General features: G+C 41.5%; 1 protein-coding gene and 1 non-coding gene across 5 annotated transcripts in view; one reads left to right on the top strand and one right to left on the bottom strand.

Moving 5' to 3' along the window:
* OCLN (occludin) overlaps positions 1-19,907 on the top strand; it is a 47,613-nt gene extending 27,706 nt beyond the window's left edge. For all 4 annotated transcript variants that reach the window (XM_027100915.1, XM_027100916.1, XM_027100914.1 and 1 more), the window contains 5 exons: positions 6,288-6,433; positions 11,578-11,793; positions 13,919-14,090; positions 16,703-16,744; positions 18,362-19,907. In XM_027100915.1, the coding sequence (XP_026956716.1) occupies positions 6,288-6,433; positions 11,578-11,793; positions 13,919-14,090; positions 16,703-16,744; positions 18,362-18,463 (678 nt within the window). In that variant the 3' untranslated portion in view covers positions 18,464-19,907. The remainder of the gene's footprint in view (positions 1-6,287; positions 6,434-11,577; positions 11,794-13,918; positions 14,091-16,702; positions 16,745-18,361) is intronic.
* Positions 2,774-2,885, bottom strand: LOC113617743 (U6 spliceosomal RNA). Its single transcript, XR_003431752.1, has one exon. It is a non-coding gene; the product is annotated as a U6 spliceosomal RNA (small nuclear RNA).
* Positions 19,908-21,271: the final 1,364 nt, after the last annotated feature.

Raw genomic sequence — 21,271 nt, 5'->3', positions numbered from 1 at the left:
GTGTGGGCAGCCTGCGTTTGGATAGGGAACATGGTGTTTGCTAAATCCCCAGAGCCATCTGATCAACGTAAATTGATCAGACTTGCCCAAGCCTGGTCCATGATCTCTTCCTTTGTGGGATTAGTCTGTTTGGGAGCATTTGCCTTCAAGCCACCAAGGGTGGAGAAAAGTCTGAGGGAACTTTCCAGAGGCAGTTTTCAGGCTCTTGTTGGGGGAGCATCTGTGAGTGTAAAATATCAAAACGGGAAAAACGAGTTGGACCACTTAGTGTTTTGAAAACTTGTAGTGCAAGGGCACATGGCCGGGAAGGTGGACCTCCGGTTGTAAAACTGGACATGGTACTTTGAGATGAAGGTCCTCCTCCTTCTGATGTCTGGTATATTTCTCCACTTTAACTACCAAGCAGGAAAACCCCTTCTGTTTGCCTTTTGAGGGTGGTGTTCCTACACTCTGACATAAACAAAAGGAACCCGATGACTAAGCACATATCAGTAATTTTGTGTCAAAAGCTGCTTTTAGAATGATAGTCCAGTAGGCAAATAAAACTCTTCAAAATGGATTCACATCGTATCTTACTCGGATGTGGTGAGGAGTGAAGGCAATGAGAATAGTTCCTTTTCTTACTGGGAATAGTCAGTGCCCAGATGAGATGGGTACCTCAAGCCATATTTAAATTACTGAGGTATCAGTTTGTTATTGCCAGAAACAGCTGAGCTTGGGAGTCAGGTGGACGGGGTTTACGTCCCCCCTGTACCCTGTCACCTTCTGTGTGACCTTGAGCAAATTAATTGGACCTTAGAGGCTCAGTTTCCTCATCTGAGTATGGAGATAGCCCTATCTCACTGGGCAATGGTGGGGACCAAATGGCGTCAGGTTTTGCCTGACACATGAACTTCCCTCTCATGATGCAGGTCTAGTCTGACTCCCCGTGTTGTGTGAGCTAGGAACGAAGAGCAAAATGGGGCGTGGCTGTCCTCCCTCCTTTTTGCTTGTACTCATTCCAGATGAAGTATGCAGTTGATTTGTGTGGAGAGAAAGGTTTTTCCCAAACTTTGTTTTACAGGGGTGAATTGACCTAAAACATTCTTGACCTTTTTTTATTCCATCCCTGACTTCAAGGAGTCGGGGCGGAGAGGCTGCTTGTGAGTCAGTAGTGTTGATAAGCGTAATCGTGCAGCTCCATCCTGGTCCCAGGGTCAGACGGCTCCGTGCTGACAGGTGTTGGGATGAGAGCTGCCCTGAGTCGCCCTCTTTGTTTTCCCCTTGGCACCCCACAGGGATATACGATGTTTTCATTAATTCTCCAAAGACGGTTAGTTAACAAAGATTTTTTTCACAAGTGACATAGAACACTTCTAATGAGTGTAATTAAATTCTGAATAAAAATTTGTCCTCATTATAACTACCTCTTGTGAAGATCTTTTGAAATTATTTCACTTGAATTTATTTCATTTTGACATTTCAGAGACACTTTAGTTCTTTCTTGATTGGAATGTGAATCTTGGTAAAACGTTTCCTGTCCCCTTAAATTAATCATTCCTGGGCTTCCCTGGTGGCGCAGTGGTTGAGAGTCCGCCTGCCGATGCAGGGGACACGGGTTCGTGCCCCAGTCTGGGAAGATCCCACATGCTGCGGAGCGGCTGGGCCCGTGAGCCGTGGCCGCTGAGCCTGCGCGTCCGAAGCCTGTGCTCCGCAACGGGAGAGGCCACAACAGTGAGAGGCCCACGTACCGCAAAAAAAAAAAAAAAAAAAAAAAATCCTACTCCTTAAACATGGTCTGTGAGAGTGCTTGTCCTTTTTGAATTTAGTCTCTAGAGTCTGCCTGTGTCCTTCTTCGATTGGTTCAGGGTCTTTTCTCTCCTCGGCCTCAGCCCGTCTGTCTTCTACTGTCTCGTCTTTCCCTTTTATAAAGTCTGTCTGTGCGGCAAGGGTGCCACTAGGGCCAGGAACTCTTCAGGCAGATCCCAGGGAAGAGCGGCCAGCTGGGCGCTGCCGTGTGGATTTCTGTGCGTGTAGTGCCCTTCCGCCCCACGGCTGCCCCCGAACCCCAGCTCCCCCGCCGGAGGGCCTGCGGGTGGGAGCCCCGGATCAGCCCCCCAGGCCCCGAGGCTTCTCTTGGCTTCGCAGCAGCAGTTCCAGCGTTCGCTTGACTCTCAAACTTTCCTTTCCCCTCAGTGCTTAGTAGAAGGCGGCAAATCTTCCTGCATTTGTGTTTTTTCACTCTGCTTTCTTCTGCCCCTAATTTCTTAGAGCTAGTTTCAAGTTACTTGAGGAAACCTGTTCACCATTTGCTGTTCAGAATGAAGCCGAGTATTTCTCAGGTTCTAAGTCTTTAAAATTTTGCTATAGTTATTAAAATGGTAGGGTTGTTTCGTTGTTGTTGTTTTAAAGAACTTTGGCTACATCATCAGGTATTATGGACTGGCTTGGGATCCTCTCAGTAATAACAGTGAGTCTCAAATCCCTTTTCTCATCATAGGAAGCACAGGCTGAGGACTCATAAATTTCTAATACTGGTCCCTCCTCACTGGGGCTTCCCAGCTTCCTCCCACTGTCCTTTGAAAGCGGCAGGTTTGTACTCACTTTGCATTGGTACTGTGAGAAAAAGCAATATTTTCTTTTGGGAAACGCGAAGCGTAAAAGGAAAAAAATGAACTTACTCCTTGTTTTACAAATATATTTTGTTTCTGCCTCTAGACACTTAAGCTCCTTTCGAGGACAAAGGCTGCTTCTTACTCACCTTTGAGTCTGGCTGGGTGTTTTTTTTTTTCTCAAAACTATGTATCACGTCACAGATTTGCATGTCATCCTTGCGCAGGGGCCATGCTAATAATTAATCTTCTCCGTATTGTTCTAATTTTAGTGTATGTTCTACCCAAGCGAGCATGGCCTTGGAATTTTTTGTGCACGTGTATGAAGAAGGTTGAAGTCATGAAAGACCTGTGCTGGAGGGTGAAGTCAGTGTTCGGGCTAGTCTAGTTCTGCTGACTCTAAGAGATAAGCATCAGCTCAGAGCAGCTCATCTGATAAGGCGGTTGGATATATACAGTGTAGAAGTAGAACAGTAATAAATGAAGTAACCTTTATGCGGCAGACTCTGGGCTCCTGCTTTGTGCCAGGTACTGGGCTGGACTTTGAAGACCCATAGAGGAAGGAAGGTAGGAGGCTGCCCAGGGAGGGGCAGTGTGTTGGAGCTGAGGCTTTGAGGTATTATAAACCGCACCTTACCACTTATTAGGTGTGGGTCCTTGGGAAAGTTGTCTAGCACCCTGAGCCCTTGCTTCCCCTTTTCTGAAAAGGGTTTTTTTCTGAAAAAAACCCTGAAAACTGGGTTCACCTCTTGGTGGCTGTTGAGCTGATAGACACAACCAAGCCAAAGATCGGGAGAAGAAAGAACTTATTATTACTTGCAGCAAGTGAGGAGAACACCGGGGATCTTCTCCAAAGCAGTGTCTGTCTGAACAGTGAAATTAGGGAAGTTTTAAGCTAAGGGTACTTGCGTATTCGTGAAGGGGCTTGAGCGGAGGAGAATTCAGCATAGAATTGGGGCAAAGGTCCACAGAGTCCAAGCTTTAGTTGATTGAAGTCAAGAGTGGCACCATCATCATTCCATCCTCCACCTGGGGGGTCCTTAGTACCTGCAGAACTCAAAGATATATTATGATGTGTATCCCTTGAGGAGGAACTAGGACTCTGCCTTATCACTGCACTGTCGTTTGAGTGCCTTTTCCCCGTTCCTGCATTCCTTTGTTCCCTCAAGATCATAAATTACTGAGACCTGTTCAAGGGTGAGCACTGTGGCCAGGCTTAGATCACAAAATGGCTTCTCTTATGTCAAGAAAGCCATTCCTGGGGCTTCCCTGGTGGCGCAGTGGTTGAGAGTCCGCCTGCTGATGCAGGGGACGCGGGTTCGTGCCCTGGTCTGGGAAGATCCCACATGCCGCGGAGCGGCTGGGCCCGTGAGCCACGGCCGCTGAGTCTGCGCGTCAGAAGCCTGTGCTCCGCAACGGGAGAGGCCATAGCAGTGAGAGGCCCGCGTACCGCAAAACAAAAACAAAAACAAAACAACAACAACAAAAAAGAAAGCCATTCCTGGTTCTGTTTCTCCAGGGACCCCCTAACTCATCTGCTTATAGTATTTCCCTGTAAGCTTGTACCTACTAAATGATCCCTCAGTTCAGTATGTGGCATGCTGTAGCAGGCAGACAGCGGTGGCTTTAAGAGCAGCCCACCGCCCGTTGAAGTTAGAGGTGTGGGAGCAGCGTCACCCTGTGCGTAAACAGTCTGTACACACGCGCCTCATCCAGCAGGGACATTTGTGGAAGGCCCCCGGGAGGTAGTGGCACCATCCCTACTTGGTAGTGAGCCAGGACTTGAAGTCCACTTAAGGATTAGCTGGCAAAGAAAGGGGGAAGAACATTCCATTCTGGGCAGTAGGAAGTCTCTGCAAAGACACCCAGACACCTCTTTTGTAAGGTTTTGGTTTCCGGTTTGCCAGGGTCAGTAGGAAATCCATGAGCTCCGCACCCTCTGCTAAATTTGCAAAGAGAAGAGTTAAATGGGTTTTTAAGAAAGGGAGGTCTTTTAAATCTGAAGTCTCCAGAATGAGAATACGCCTCTGGCTTGGCCGGTATTTGCCTGTGAAGCTTAGTGATGGTGTCAAGTCCTCAGGAATTCAGTAGGTGCCAAGAATGGTTCCCACCCGGCCCCCCCGTGGTGGGATCTGAGCACACTCCCTGGCAACCCACCCCCTGGTTTCCCAGTTGCTGCCAAACTCCACTTTCAGAAGGAAGTGATTCCATTCCTTTCTGGCTCATGGGAATATTAAACAATCAAGATTAAATACCTTTGTGTACTTCAAGGGGTGGGTAAGTAAATATCTTTTGACATGTGGTAGTGCAGTGACAGGAAAGGAGCAGGTCACGTTTTAATGCTATGCTAGACGGACAACAGAATGTAAAGTTTGTGTGTGTGTGGCAGGGACATATGCTATGTTGAATCTAATTGTGAAGATTTATAACAGCAAAATAATCCAATTAAAAGTCTGCCATCCCCTTCAAATACTTGTAAAAATTCTTTGTTTAGATCCAGTGGCTTTAATTCCAGAAACCAGCATCTTCTGAGTCTTTACTGTGTTCATAAAGGCCCTGTGCTAAATGTGATACCTCGTCATCTCATTTAATTGCCAAAACAACTTTATGAAGCAGGTAGATATTGAGGTTTTCTAGAACTTGTAGTTGGGTAGTTGGCAGATCTGGAGTGAGCCCAGGTAATTGGATGCCATTGTGCTCGTCACCAAGCTAAAGCAATCCCATCATCCCTAAGTTTGAAAAGTTGCTCTTTTTCACAGACATAATTTTTAGTGTTTTTTTTCTTTTCCCCCCACACCTTAGTTTTATTCCTTGACTTCAAACCAACTCAATGACTTGTCTGGGCTTAGCAGTTATTGTTTTTCTGGCAGAGTAATATGCAATAATGTGAAGATTTTTAGGTGAAATTTAAGGAGTGTTGGACCTACTACATCTAACAGGTAATGTTGAGACTCGAATTGGCTATGCTTATTAGATACAAAACCTTCTCCCAGAGGTTCTCTGGGAAACCTTTCAGGTTAACAAGGCATCATCTCCAACGTGTATTACTTCTTAGAACACGTTCACTCACACATCAGAATGGAATAAGAAAGGTAGAGAGGGAAGGCAGTGATGCTGTGACTGTAGGCTATTGGTGATAGAGCCATTGAGAAAGTAAAGGGAGAACAAACAAATCTGTTATTAAAGAACCATAGCAGAAATCAGTTTGAGCTTCTTAATGTAGTTTTAACATTCCATGTATAGGGTGAATGGATTGAGAAGAATCAATGTTCTTTGTGCTAGGTTAGTGGTTTTCCAAGAGTGGTGCCCAGACAGCAGCATAAGCATTACCTTAGAACTTGTTAGAAATGAAAATTCTCGTTCTAACTCGGACCTAGGCCGGATAAAATGAGATTAGTCTTCCTAAGATGGGGTGGATAATTATTAAACCTAATCACATCAGGATGAGGATCAGGGAATTTGGATTTTTTTCTTGTTTGTAATTGATTCTGGATTTGTTAAACTAACAATAGCACCATTTCTGTGCTGATTTGACTGTTAACACTGGATAATAACAAGGTAGTCAGATAGGTTAATAATATTTAATGAGCCCGATAAATATTAGATAATTTTATATATGATATTTTTCTTTCATTTCTTCCCCCTTTTATGTTACAGGCTAAATACTAACTGAGTCTCTTGGGACTGTTTCCTTAGGTTAAAAACGTTTCTGCAGGCACACAAGACATGCCTCCTCCCCTTTCTGACTACGGGGAGAGAGTGGACAGCCCCGTGGCCTACTCCTCCAATGGTAAAGTGAACGAGAAGCGACTGTATCCAGAGTCTTCCTATAAAACAACACCGTAAGTAGCGTCTTCCTTCTTTTGCTAGAATGAGTCCGAAAAAGTGAGTATTTGCATGTGTTTATAAATCAGTTGCTGTTTTGTGCCATTTGCCAAAAAAAAAAAAAAAAAAAACCCAACAGTTTTCACAAAGGCTGGAGACTGATCTCTGCCTTATAGGTGGAGGCGGAATGTGGTTCTTTCCTATTTCTGGTTTTGAAGTTTAGATGAGGGTGGAAGGGTATTACCGATTGATAGCAGAGCTAAGTGTGGTTCTCAGTCTCTCCTCCTTCCTATAATTATTAGATCTCTTTTGCTAGGGGATGTGAAACTGATAAAACCTCTAGATTTTGTTTTACCTGTGGTGTGAAAAACCTCCCAGTGAGTTTCTGGCCTAGAGTAGGTACCATTCAGGTTATGGAAATAGTATCCCCGTTGCGGTTTTAGGTTACCCTGAAGCCTAAGTCTAATTCACCTTAATGACAAGAGAGAGATGTTGGGGATATTGTTAAGGACTTGGATGTAGTTTGCCTGAGGATGATAAATTAATGTTCCTGTATATAATTCTAGAACTCCAAGTTCCTTCGTAGACCAAAAAAATAAACCTTCCCTTTAGCTAATTTGATCGTTCTAAGTTAAAGGTTTATCTGCTGGGAAATTTTTGTTCAAAGTTTTATCTCCAACCTCCACTGCCACTTAGGGGGCCGAGTTTGTAGAGATCCACTCTGAGTGCATAGTAGTTTGGGTGCCTGGAGCCCCTAAGATGACACCAGCAGGTGAGTTAAGTATGGAATCAGTTTGAAGAGAATAGATCTTATTATTACCCTGGAATGGAATTTGGAAGTCGACTGGCATTCTGCCTTACCCTCTGTATGTTTTATCTTGGTCTTCAGTATCAAGCTCACTTTTGATTTCAGTTGTAAATGATTTGGAGGAAGAGCATTTTCTCTCTTCTCCTTCTCTTTGGATTTTGACAAAAACCAAATCATGTGAGGCTATGAGAGGCAGAGGTACACAGCAGAGATGCAATCCTTCTAAAAGGGTCAAGCTATGATTTGCATGACTTCCATGCATACAAAATAAATACCTACAATGCATCTTGTGACCAGCTGTGCCTCCAAATTAATTGTAAGGCCTGCAGGGCTTCACAGCGTTCCCACATGCTGTCCCTTGTTATGAGAACTAAGATATTTTCACAGATTCATTTGGAACAGTTTAAATATCTTACTTATTCTTCAATAAGCCAGTACATTCATGATGTAAAATTTAAAAGGAGCAAAGGGAATCCCTTTTGTCCCCAGCTGTCTAGTTTCTCTCCCCAGGGGCAGCTAGTGTTACCAATTTCTTTTACGTCCTTCCAGGGGTTATTTTTATGATGTTGATGCCAAATATGATGTTGGTTATTTTTTCCTTTTAAAAGACAATAGCATATTAAATGCATTGTTAGCAATATATCTTCGTGATTGTCCATGTCAGTATACAGCGTTTACTGATCTGTTTTATAGCTACATAATATTCCATTAAATGGGTATACTAAAATTTGTTTTATTAATCCCACATTGATGCACACTTTTCCCCAATGTCTTGTTATTACAAACCTCTGCAGAGAATGAACTTGCACAGTTATCACTTTGCAAATATGTCAGTGTATCTGGAGGAAACATATTAAAAGCACAATTGCCAGGTTAAAGGAAATTGCATATTTTATTTTGATAGATGTTGTCAAATTGTACTCCATAAGGGTTGTACCAGTTTGTACTCCAGGAGTACACCCTAGAAGTTTTTTGAAGGCCTGGAAAATGCAAATATGATGTTTAGTTTTAGAACCCAGCAGAAGGGGAGGATGGGGATGGTGCCAAGGTAAGGGATAACGAATGCAACAGTGTGTAGTAATGCAACAGTGTGTAGTAATGACGGGAGGAGCTTGCAGCCTCTGGCGGGTAGTAGACATTGTTGATTGTTGTCTGCGGCAGAGCATTGAGCGCTACGGAGGATTCAGTGTACGTCCTTCTGGATGACGAAGGGATGCACGTTAAGTCCTAGCCTGTCTTTCTTCAGGTGTTTCTTGAAGGTGTTTAGTAACTCACCAGTGCCTCTCCTCCTTATGATTGTAGTGGATGGAGAAGGAATTAGAATCGGAACGTTGTCTGAGGTCCAGGTTAAGAATGAGGTGCCTCAGTACTAAGATGTTTCCCCCCGAGGCATAACATACGTTCAGTAGAGAGCACTAATCTTGATATACACCTTGATGAGAGTTCACGCATGTGGTCACTGAAGTAACTACCCTCAGACCGAGAGAGAGGCATTTCAAGCGCCCCAAAACGTTGTCTTCTCCACGGGTACCCCCCTTTCCCCACCACCACTGTTTTGACGCCTGTCACCATATCAGAGCTCTTATAAAATGGAATCATATGGAAATTATTCTGGTGTCTGGCTCCTTTTGCTCTCACCATAATGTCCTAACCTTAGAATTTTAAGGCAGTTAGAATTAATCCCGGATTAGGAGACAGCAGAATGTAGCTGAAGATAGTTTCTTCTCCACCCTCTCTTAAGTGAATTTGGGAGATAGTAGGTACACTCCCTACTCTCTTTTCCACACCCAGGGTGAATTAACCTTTGTAAATCAAAGTAGTGGAGTGCTGATGCGATTCAGAGCTTTCAGGGCAGGCTGACACCTTAGAGTGCCCAGTGAGACCATTGTCTGGTAGTAGTATTTAGGCTGGTAGGATAATCTGTTAGGGCTTTTACACGGGTTGTAGGAATTCACTGGTTCGCCTAAGGCCCAGAGATGGTGATAGCTTCGGGCACAGCATGATCCAGGGACTCAGAAGATATCAGGGTTCTTGTTGCTATGCTGGTTTTATTCTCAGTACAGCTTCTTTTGTAGCAGGCTAGCCATGCACATTCCTCAGGCTGTCCTGATCTTCTAGCGCCAGATTCAGAGAATGGAATTTACTTTCCTAAAACTTACATATCAAATCTATTGGAAAGATTCTGATTGGTCCTTTTTGGGTCCAGGAAGATGAGTTCTCTGATTGGCAAGGCTTGGATATTCCCCTCAGTGATGATGGCAGTTTTAAAATACCATGTATATCATGGATGTCGTTCCAACAGTCATGACACTGATGTGATCATGCATTTTGTTTCTCCCTCCTCCCTGATACTGGGTGTCCTCAATGAAGAGAATTCTTGTGAATGTCTTTTCAGTTCAGTAATTACCTTGAACCCCTGCCATGTACTGGGCCAGGTGCCCCTGGGAATACGGTGTTCGTGTTCCCATGGAGGTTGCAATACAACAGGGGCGGAAGGAAGTGCACAATAACTACACTGTTGGGGTGAGAGAGAGCAGCAAAGGCATGTGAAGGTGTGAGGGTGTGTGTGTGTGTGTGTGTGTGTGTGAGAGAGAGAGAGAGAGAGAGAGAGAGAGAAAATAAAGCAAGTTTAAAAAAGAAGGAAGTCAAAAACTACACAAGGGCAGATTTCCACACCTAGGGGACTGAGTCAGATACTGAGGAAAGTATACAGGTGGTTACCTCTGGCTTGTGCAGATTTTCGAACTAATCAGACTTGTCTCTAAAAGTAGGTTTGAAGGTGACTAAGAGTTCACATATCCCCTGTTAAATTTATATATACTTTTCTTGCCAAGCATTTCGTTTTTAGCTTTCATGCTGTATCAAGTTATTGTTTAGTGTTTGAAAGGGTGTAGGAAGAGGGGAGATGGAAAACTTCTATGGTGAAGATTTATAATATCAATACCTAATATAAAATTACGGGAGGAGGCCCGCCTTAATATTTTGGGTTTTTTTTCTAATTTCTTTTGCCCTTTAGCATCCTCCCCCTCTGGCCCCCAGCACTTCAGACAAACCCACTGCATTCTAAAGGTTTTGTTTGCCACCTCGAAGCTAAGAAGCATAGTACCTGGCAGGGTGTCTAGGAACTCGTTAATCATTGACTCACAGAGAAAGTCACATTTTCCTTCCTTTAGAAGTAGCATTAGCAGAGCACTCAAAGCCATGTTAACCTGGATAAATTTAGAAAGAAGAAATAAATACCACCACCACCCCAGCTACCACCCCCCCCAAAGCTTTAGGAGTCTATAAGAAATTAATAAGTGTGATTAGAAATCTAAGACTTTGGCAACAGTTAGAACCAAGCAGTTTTGGATCACCTAGAAAACAGTCCACCTCGTGGATAAAGCTCAAGATGACAGTTCTGTAAGTTGAAAGCAATAAAAAACGAAATCCTTCAGACTTTTAAATAGTTGACTTGAATAGCAAGGCTGATGTTGGAAAGTCTCAGGTGCCTTGTTTCTCCTCTTGCCCTACTCCAGCTCTGCTACAGGGGGAAAGTGCAGCTTTGCATTTCTGTTACTCAGAAGTAGTCTACAGTTGCCACAGCTCTTGGTCTTTTATTCCATGTTAGGCTTCGTTTTTCTGCTTGTGGCAGAAACATTATATGCAATTTAAAAATCTGATGCAATATTAAATAATTGGCGTTACAAAAATAAGTGTAATGTTAACTCTTCCATTTCATTCATTCTACAGGGCTTCAGGATTAACAGTGCAGCTTAAAAAAGTCTTAACAAGCTCTTTCATCCATTACAATATAAAGCTTTTTAGGGTTTTTGTGTTTTTAGTTTAAATTTTCAGTATTTTTCATTTTTCAACATTGTATCTTGAAAAGAGAATTGATACAGAGGAGTCTAAAATTAATATTACCAAGAGGTTATCTCTGAGAGTCAGCCTCTACAGGTAGATACGTATGTGCATTCCTCTCCCCACTCAGCATTCCATGGAACTAGAAGAACCTGTAGAGGAGAGTCGTGATTGTTATTTTCCTAACAGCCTTTTGTGGAGGAAGTCCCTGGCACGGGTCAGGTCAATAATTCTCTTCCGGATCAGCGTGTTTCCTAAAGTGAAATCTTACATCCATTTTTCGTACAAGGCTTACTAATGAGCTCCCCTTACATCAGAGCCTTAAAGCTGTTCGTGTGCATTAGGGGAGCTGGGCTGGTGCTGTGTTGAGTGCAGGAAGCTGGGGATCTGCCCAGTGCTGGGCAGGTGGCTGGTTGAGTGAATGCGGCCCACGTGTTGCTGCCCTCTGTGGTCTCGGTGCTCTGACAAAGTCTGGTAATGCTCGCGGACAGATGATTCCTGTTTTGTTAGGGTGCCTGAAGTGGCTCAGGAGCTGCCAGTGACTTCACCTGTGGAGGACTTCCGGCAGCCTCATTACAGCAACAGTGGTAACTTGGAGACGCTTTCAAAAAGGGCTCCCTCGAAGGGCAAGGCAGGAAAGTCGAGGAGATCAGAGCAAGACCACTATGAAACAGACTACACGACGGGCGGCGAGTCCTGTGATGAGCTGGAGGAGGACTGGATCAGGTACTGGGGCGCCTCTTGCTGGAACCCCTTGTGCATCTGATGGTTGTACAACCAGGTTTTGGTGGTGTTGCCTCCTCAACTGGGGTGGGTGGTACAACTTCATTCTTTGCCAACCAGGGCTGGAGACAGTTTCTTAATATTTTTTTTTCCCTTAGTACTCTCTTTTTTTTTCCTGGTACGCGGGCCTCTCACTGTTGTGGCCTCTGCCGTTGCGGAGCACAGGCCTCGGACGCGCAGCCTCAGCGGCCATGGCTCACGGGCCCAGCCGCTCCGCGGCATCTTCCCGGACCGGGGCGCGAACCCGTATCCCCTGCATCGGCAGGCGGACTCTCAACCACTGCGCCGCCAGGGAAGCCCCCTTGGTACTCTTCTGTAATAAAGATTGACCTGGAGGGAATGTGTTTGGCTTAAAAGCACTTTGGCTTAAAAACATGTCAACACTTTCAGCGCACCTCCACAAAATGACTGATAAACTTCGCCAGTGCTGTATGCTTTTACCAATAGTCACCCAAGCAAGGTTTTTCAAGTAAATGAAATACAAGTATAGAGGAACTTTGTTTTACTAATTATAAAATTCCGGACCAGTGCTATGGCTTTCCTTTGGCGTTTACTTTTAAGTTAAGCTTTCACGATGAGACCAGAGAGTCTTTTAAAAGTTTAATCCAGAGGACTTTGGCAAACAGTTTTGTAAACAGTGGAGTTAACAATTTAGTGTCGTGGTTAAGTTACTTTGTGTGTCAGTGGTTTTGTTATAGTCCATCATTGCCAGCTGTACTCGTGTATGATCTATGGCCTTTTTTTGCCCAAGTATTCTGAGGAATGGGACACAAATCAGAAACATTTGCTGTGTGATTTGTGGTTAATCAAAACATTGCTTCTCAAGGTATTAGGAGGGATGGATGGGGCAAGTATAGCTAGAAGTCCCATACTCACTGGTGGCTCTCATATTTCATCTCCCCCTTACCCCTCAAGAGTTTTGGCCTAGTTCAGTCATCTGTCTATAAAATATTTGCCTGTCTTGTATCATGCAAGATTTAAGTGAAAACTTTTAGAAATTCTGAATTCTTGTTTCGCTTTTGAGCAAATCATTTAATTTCTCCTGTCTGTAAAATGAAGATATTTAGACTGTCTTAGATATGACATTTAAAATTCCATATTGCTGTGAAGTTCCTTAGTCCCGTGAAACAATTCATAGTATTTCCTCAGTGGATTATGGGTGGTTAATAGCATCACTGTCATATGTAAAGAATAGCTGGCATATTGAGAGATTACAAGTGGTACAGAATTTCAGGGTTTTTTTCATAGTTTACCACATTGCCAGATTATTTTTACAATGAGCATGCATTTTCATACATGTACCTTTTAATGTCTACTTTTACAATCAAAGTGATTTCCATTAAGGAAAAACAAGACACCCACCCCCCGCCTCAACAAAAACAATGCTCGAAACAGTCTGAAAACTGTAGGTGGTAGCAGAAAACAGCCAGCTGCCAGTTAGCTGCTCTGCCACTGAAGTGATGAAAATATCCTTTGTGTTCCACAATTCCAGTTTTAACACTTTTAATGTTAAGTATCCATTCTCATGTGGTGTTGTGTATTCAGAATAAATGAGTTCCTAAGACCACCCTGAAATTTCATAAATGATTTTCAACTTATTTCTAAAAATCAGTAGGCATAGTTTTTTTAAAAAAAAAAAAAAAAACATGAGCAGCAACGTAAAAAGCATAATCATTCTTAAAAGAACTCATTTGCATCCCACCTTTCTCTACCCATAAGCAACAATAACAAAAACAAAACCAAGGGCTTCCCTGGTGGCACAGTGGTTGAGAGTCCGCCTGCCGATGCAGGGGACAAGGGTTTATGCCCCGGTCCGGGAAGATCCCACATGCCATGGAGCGGCTGGGTCCGTGAGCCATGGCCGCTGAGCCTGCGCGTCTGGAGCCTCGGGAGAGGCCACAACAGTGAGAGGCCCGCGTACCACAAAAAACAAAAAAACCAAAAAAAACCCAAAACCAAGAGAATGTCATTCTCCACCTCCCACCAGCTTATCATCTTTGAGAAAGAAGCACTGGATCTTAGGTCTGCTGAGGATACATAAGTAATCATTTTCTCACTGAATTTTTAGGGAATATCCACCTATCACTTCAGATCAACAAAGACAACTGTACAAGAGGAATTTTGACACTGGCCTGCAGGAATACAAGAGCTTACAAGCAGAACTTGATGAGATCAATAAAGAACTCTCTCGTCTGGATAAAGAACTGGATGACTATAGAGAAGAAAGTGAAGAGTATATGGTAAATTGAAATCTGCTAATTATATATTACATAGAATTTTATTCTAATCTATGGAGCTACATTATCCTTTATACTAATATGATACAGATTTTGCTAGTAGTTATCAAACTAATTTCATTGAAGAGTCATTGAAATCAAGTCTTAGATTAAAGTCTTTCCAAATTGAAAAGTGTACTAACGTAGTTAAGAATTACAAAGCAATGGTCTGTGTACATATTGGTTTGGCCAAAAAGTTCGTTCGGGTTCGTCCATAATACATCCCTTCCTGCTTAAAAGAAAATACCTACATTAGTTTTTCTATTTATAAACAAAGTTCGCTCCTTCGGTAAAAATTTCAAATAATACAGAATTACATACAGAAAAATAAATTGCCTTAACTTTTGTCACCAAAATATTAGTTGTTAAAATGTCCCCTCTGCAGAAGTGCACCTAGACACAATCTTTGATAAAAAATCATAAGTTTTACTTATATCCTTCCTGCTTTTTTACTCAATAATAGTTTATGGCTCTTTTTTTTTTTCTTGATCACCTGGCTGGAGTAGTGTTTGTCCATGTAAAGTTACTCATTACTTTTTTTTGTTTGTTTTGTTTTTGTGGGTTTTTTTGCGAAGACTCCTCATTACTTTTTAACCCCCATCTCCATATCGTGCTCTTTAGAAGGAAGTCACTATGCATAGATCACACTTAAGGACTGGGGAATTATGCTCGAGCAGTATACCTACACAAATTATTTGGAATTTGTCTGCATGGGAAATTTGTCACTTCCTCCCATTTATTTGATCATTTATGTCAGTATAGACTCATGGATATTTGTTTTATACTTTGGGTTATAATCCAACACTACTTAGTTTTGTTGCTTGAATTGTTTTAGTTAGGACCATTGGGAGCTCTTGGTTGCCTCCTGTGTTTCTTTGAGATATCCCCATCATTGTGAAGGTTTTTCTTTTTAAATACTTACTGGCACTGCTTATATCTTGCTTTTTTATTCAATGATAATTTATGGTTATCATTTCATGTCAATAATAAAGATCTACTTACTGAGAAAATATTTTTATGTATTAAAAAAATAACTCCACAATTTTCCATTTTGTGGTTGTACCATAATTTACTTGAGTGGCCCTCTATGAATAGACATTTAGGTATGTCTCCCCACTGCCACACATACACTCTGCCCCATTAGTAATACACTGGTGAACCTCTCCATCCTTACACACTTACCCACTTATCTGCTAGAACGGATTCCAGAATGTGAAATTGCTGAGTCAGAGGTTAGTACATTTAAACTTTTGTTGCAAAAGTGCCCTCCAGAAAGATTATATCAACTGTATTCCTGCTAGTAATGCTCTAGAGGCTCCTCTGACCCACATCTCACTAACATTTTATGTCTGAAAAATTACTGACTTGTGTCTTAGATACCAGTATTTAAACTTTTTTTATCACATTACGTATTTATTGGAACTTCATAGTCCTTTTATGAAATACTCTTTGCCATTTTTTTTTTTTTTTTTTTTTTTTGCGGTACGCGGGCCTCTCACTGTCGTGGCCTCTCCCGCTGCGGAGCACAGGCTCCGGACGCACAGGCTCAGCGGCCACAGCTCACGGGCCCAGCCGCTCTGCGGCATGTGGGATCCTCCCGGACCGGGGCACGAACCCGTGTCCCCTGCATTGGCAGGTGGACTCTCAACCACTGCGCCACCAGGGAAGCCCCCCCCCCTTTGCCATTTTTAATTGGGGTGATCTGCTTTCCGGTTTCGAAGTATTTGCTTCGTATATAGTTTGATTTATTTATTGTTTTCTTTTATGGCTTCTCTATGGTATCGTAAACCTTTCTTAATGCAGTCAATGCTTATTCATTTTTACTGTGTCCTTGATGTGGAAGTGCTGAGGTTACAAAGACAAATCATGTTTCCACCCCCAAAGAGCTCATATTCAAAGAGAGAAACTGATACCTAAACAACTTTGACAATGGGACTAATGCCATATTTACATTATGTATAGAAAGTACTGTAACTAACTTCTCTGAGAAGGAATAAAGTCTGCTGAAGTCCTGGAGAGTTTAGGAGAGGCTTCACTGAGAGGTAACCAGTACACATTCTCCAGACAGTAGGGGAGGTACATGAGTACAGCTATAAGGGGAACATGACGGAAATCTGGAAGCATTAATGTGCTTAATTTTTTAAAGAATTGCAAATGGTGGACACTGAGACTGGAAAGGTAGGAGACTAGATTAGTAGAGAATTTAATGGAGTGCTCAGACCAGTTTTATAATGGGATGTAACCTGCTCAGAGCCGTGCTTTATGAAAAAGTTCTCTGGGGTCTACGTGCCACGTGGACTGGCGTGGGGAGAGATGAGAGGCAGCAGGACAGATAGTTACCTGTCTGTGTGAATGGAATGTGAGAAGTATTTTAATGTCATAAATTTCCTGTCACTGGACTCCTCAGGCCCTTCTACTGACCATAATAGTTTTGAGAACTTTAAGACTTCGTTATTTTAATTCCCTATATTTTTGTCATAAGATGACATTTTTAGCTTCAAAATATAACATCAGGAGTGTTATTTTTGAAAGAGAAAATGCCCCACTAAACATATTTCTTTGTTTCTCATTAATAGGCTGCTGCTGATGAATACAATAGACTGAAACAAGTTAAGGGAGTAAGTATCCCAGATTGTAAGATTCTTTTAGGAAGAACTTATCTATTATGTGCTTTTCATTTAACCTTTAGAATGACTCTGAATACCTTGTCACACATGCACTGATTATAGACAAAAGGCCCTATAATTGCAAGATGAAAACTGTAAGAAGTTGGAACCTTAATTTCAGTTGTTTGCAACTACAACCAGCACTGATGCCAAAAAAAAAAAAAATTGTTTTTTCAGTTTGAAGTATACATACAGAAAAATACACAGATCATAAGTATACAACTTGGTAAATTTTCACGGAGCAACCACACACCTTTGTACCTGGCATCCCGATAAAGAAATACATGTCGTAGTACCCCTTGTATGCTCATCCAATTTTTACACTCACCCCAGAGGTAACCACCATCCTAAGTTCTAACATCATGTATTAGTATTGCGTATTTTGAACTTTATATAAATGGAATCATACAGTATGTAATTTGTGTGTGATTTCTTTTGCTCAGTATTGTTTGTGAGAATCATTCAGATGGTGGCATGAAGCAGTGGTTCATTTTTAAGTGTGTATACACACAGGCACACATTTGCTAGGTATATACATAGTCATGAAATTGCAAGGTCATTGAGCAAGTGGGGATCCTGCCTTGGGTAGGGACTGTCAACAGCATCCCTGGTTTGTGCCACTTTACATTCCTAACAAGCAGTGTAGATTCCTGTTGCTTCATATCCTTGCCAGCACTTGGCATCATCAGTCTTCTTTTTTTTTCTCCTTTGGCCACACAGCGTGGCTTGTGGGATCTTAGTTCCCCAGCAAGGGATTGAACCTGGGCCCTCAGCAATAAAAGCACAGAGTCCCAACCACCCACTGGACTGCCAGGGAATTTTCCCAGCATCATCAGTCTTTATTGCCTTAAAACATTTTTGGTTTTTAAAAGACTTTATATTAATTTTTAAAATTCCAGAATCATTAATTTTTTTTTTGGCTGTGCTGCGCAGCTTGTGGGATCTTAGTTCCCAGACCAGGGATCAAACCCGGGCCCATGGCAGTGAAAGTGCCGAGTCTTTTTTTTTTTTTTTTTAACATCTTTATTGGGGTATAATTGCTTTACAATGGTGTGTTAGTTTCTGCTTTATAACAAAGGAAAGTGCTGAGTCTTAACCACTGGATGACCAGGGAATTCCCAGAACGTCATGAATTTAAATTCAAGAGTTTAAAAATGTACATAGTACAATTTCCTGTCTCACTCCCTATTTACCCCGTTTCTTTATTCTAAGTAACCCCATATCACCAGTTTCTTGTTTTACTGATTTTTATTTTTTTTTAAATCATGTTTTAACAAAAAAAGGCCGATAAATTTTCTTGGTCACTTTACAAATCATTAGAAATGAGTGTATCCTTTGTAAAACTCAGGTTAGAAGATATGACTGAGAAAAGAAAATCAGCTGCTCATGTGGTTAGAGATAACTGCCAGGTGCCTTATGCATGTTACTTCATTTAACACTCCCTGCAATTCTATATGACTAATGCTCCCTTTTTGTTGTTGTTCACCTCTGCCTTCCCAGCAGCTAAAACATAACTCGTTTTTAGTTTGTTAAATTTACGCGATTCTTTTTTCTTTCCTCCTTTTTTAGTCTGCAGATTACAAAAGTAAGAGGAATTATTGCAAGCAGTTGAAGAGCAAATTGTCACACATTAAGAAGATGGTTGGAGATTATGATCGACGGAAAACATAGACAGCAGATGCCACATTGTTAGGTTAAGAAGTATCTGACTGACATCTCTGCAATGTTATCAGGAGTCAAAATGACTTTGGACTCTAACCTGGGAGGCCAAATCTTTGTGATCATTACAGAGTTTTGGTAGTTTTAATATCATCAGTATTGAATGATATCATCAGTATATCATCATCATTTTATAAATAGCTTTTGATAATCGACTGGGCTAAACACTCCAAGTAAGGACTTTATGCTTTAAACATTGGTTCTTGTATTAAGAACTTTTGTTTGAGGTTTTTAAAGCTTTAAGGAAGGTCCTGGAGTACACTGTGCTGTGAACTTTCACACCCTAGGCAATCAGGTGTTAATACCTAAGTATGCTCATTGGGTCTTATAGGGGATAGTTTAATTCTCCCAGAATTCTCCCTTCAGATAACTGTTACTTATAATCATTTATTTTCAGATAAGGAAACTGGGGCCCTGCAATAAAGTCTCTGAAGTGAAACTGCTTGTTGCCTAGCTTGCAGTTTTGGTTAAGTCTGTTTTATGACTCCATTGATAAAGTCCCTGGCCTTTTCCTATTTTAACTACTACGGATGCTGAGTGCTACCAGCCTCCCTATTGATTTTTTTCTGTGTATAAATGCTTAAGAGCTTTTTATTTCATGTTATCCTGGTAATAAAGATCATGTAAAAGTAACAAATGTGTGAAATTTGAAGATTGTAAATATATGTTTACCTTTTAAAAATCAAAGTTTAAACCTACTGGTTAGAATTTTGTTGCGTATTTTAAAATGCTTTTTATCTTTTATGGTTTACATGCTTTTTTTAAACCAACTAGCCTTTTCCATTATATCAAAGTATCCAATTACAATTATAATTCAATTGTGACTTGAATTGTATCTTATGGGAATATTCAAGTTTTGTACATATTTTATAATTATTAAAACTGGTGTTTTCTTTCCATAATGTACCTTTTTGATGTAATTAGTGCTGTTAATACTAAGCTGTGGAAAACTACACTCAGAAGTTGTATCTGTACTGTTTTAAACTGTTTTGGGTGCTGTGCTGGTTGGTAGCTTCCTAAATCCTTTGGCTAACAGAAGGCTGATTTGTCTGGAAATGGAATCCAATATCATAAAACACCAAATTATTTCAAATGGTGCCCTTAAATCTCAGCTTTTTTTTGAAATCAGTTTTTTTCTGGTAAAGTAAAATTAGCTGATAATACTGGATATGTAGCTAACCAAGTTGATTGTGATTATCCCCTCAGTTTGGAACTCTCATTTAAGTATATTGTTTTTAATACATAAGTCTGAATCATTTTCCAAAGATAAAAATAAGGTTTCTATTATAACGCTGATACAGTTCTTCAAGTTGAAAAAATTCTTAATTTTCTATGTGCTGTTCATACTACAAAAGGTAATAAATAGTTTATGTTTTTCATGTCTTTTGGATTCATACCAAGTGGTAAGGACTCTCTTGAGCAACTTAATTGATTTTTATATGTCTTAAAATTTAAACTGAAGTCAGCACACTTAGTTTATGAAGGCAAGTTTGCCAGTGTTGTGACTGAACAAAACCATTCAGCTAAATGCAGAAAGTCAAATAGCATGAGTTTGTGCTGTAAAATTGTGCCATAAAATTGAACTTTGAAAGTTAAAAAAATCATTTTTCAAATGTACTTACACACATTTGATCTCTGAGCCAGGATCAGGGTGGTTCTTTTGGTGGTGGTGGTGGGGGCTTTTTTTTTTTTTGTCTGTGCCATGCGGCTTATGGGGTCTTAGTTTCCTGACCAGGGATCGAACCCGTGCCCCCTGCAGTGGAAGTGTGGAGTCCTAGCCACTGGACTGCCAGGGAATTCCCCTGGGGGGTTGGCATTAACCATCGGGACATAACTTTGAAAAACCACTCAGGCAGTTTTCTAGTCTGGAAAATAGAGATTTAGATTAGATTTAAGAGGTCTCTTCCATCTCTGACCTCCTGTGGTTGTGTTTGCATTCTGCTTTCTGCTATTAACCATTGTTCCAAAGATTTTGTTGAAAAAGCATGTGGTTCGGGATTTCCGTGGTGGTGCAGTGGTTAAGAATCCACCTGCTAATGCAGGGGACACGGATTTGATCCCTGGTCCAGGAAGATCCCACATGCCGCGGAGCAACTAAGCCCGTGTGCCACTACTGAGCCTGCGCTCTAGAGTCCATGAGCCACAACTACTGAGTCCAAGTGCCACAACTACTGAAGCCCATGCACCTAGAGCCTGTGCTCTGTGACAAGAGAAGCCACTGCAATGAGAAACCCATGCACTGCAAAGAAGAGTAGCCCCTGCTCGCCGCAACTAGAGAAAGCCTGCATGCAGCAACGAAGACGCAATGCAGCCAAATAAATTAATAAATTAAATAAATTAAATAAATATGGCCAGTTATACCTACTTTCCAAAGCCAAATGGTGAAAACAAGTTTTTAAAAGCAAACTGGGTTTTAAAAGTACATGTATCATCCCAATCCCATATGTTTGGTGTGTGCTGGGTACAGCTTTATGGTGTAAATTCTTTTTAGTTTTAGGCAGATAATTCCCTTATGTTTGGCATTGTGATAACTCATAGATAATGAACAAATGCTTGAACAGATAGTATAGAGTTTACATATCAAGTTAAAGATTATCAGATACTCTTATAGGCAATTCTGGAGGGTTTTAATGAAGGCTCGAATGATTGAGGTTCCATCTAAAGGTATTGCAATAGGCAAGCTCATCTCTCCCAGTCTGAGAAGTTGTACACTTTGAATTTCGGCTTGATTCCACTGGCTGAGCTGTTTGTGAATTTCCT

The sequence above is a fragment of the Aethalodelphis obliquidens genome, unplaced genomic scaffold, assembly GCF_003676395.1.
Source record: "Aethalodelphis obliquidens isolate GAN/ISIS:26980383/991018 unplaced genomic scaffold, ASM367639v1 scaffold4, whole genome shotgun sequence".
Lineage (NCBI taxonomy): Eukaryota > Metazoa > Chordata > Mammalia > Artiodactyla > Delphinidae > Aethalodelphis > Aethalodelphis obliquidens.
Note: the sequence above shows the minus strand (reverse complement) of the source record. Positions and strands in the feature narration are given on the sequence as shown.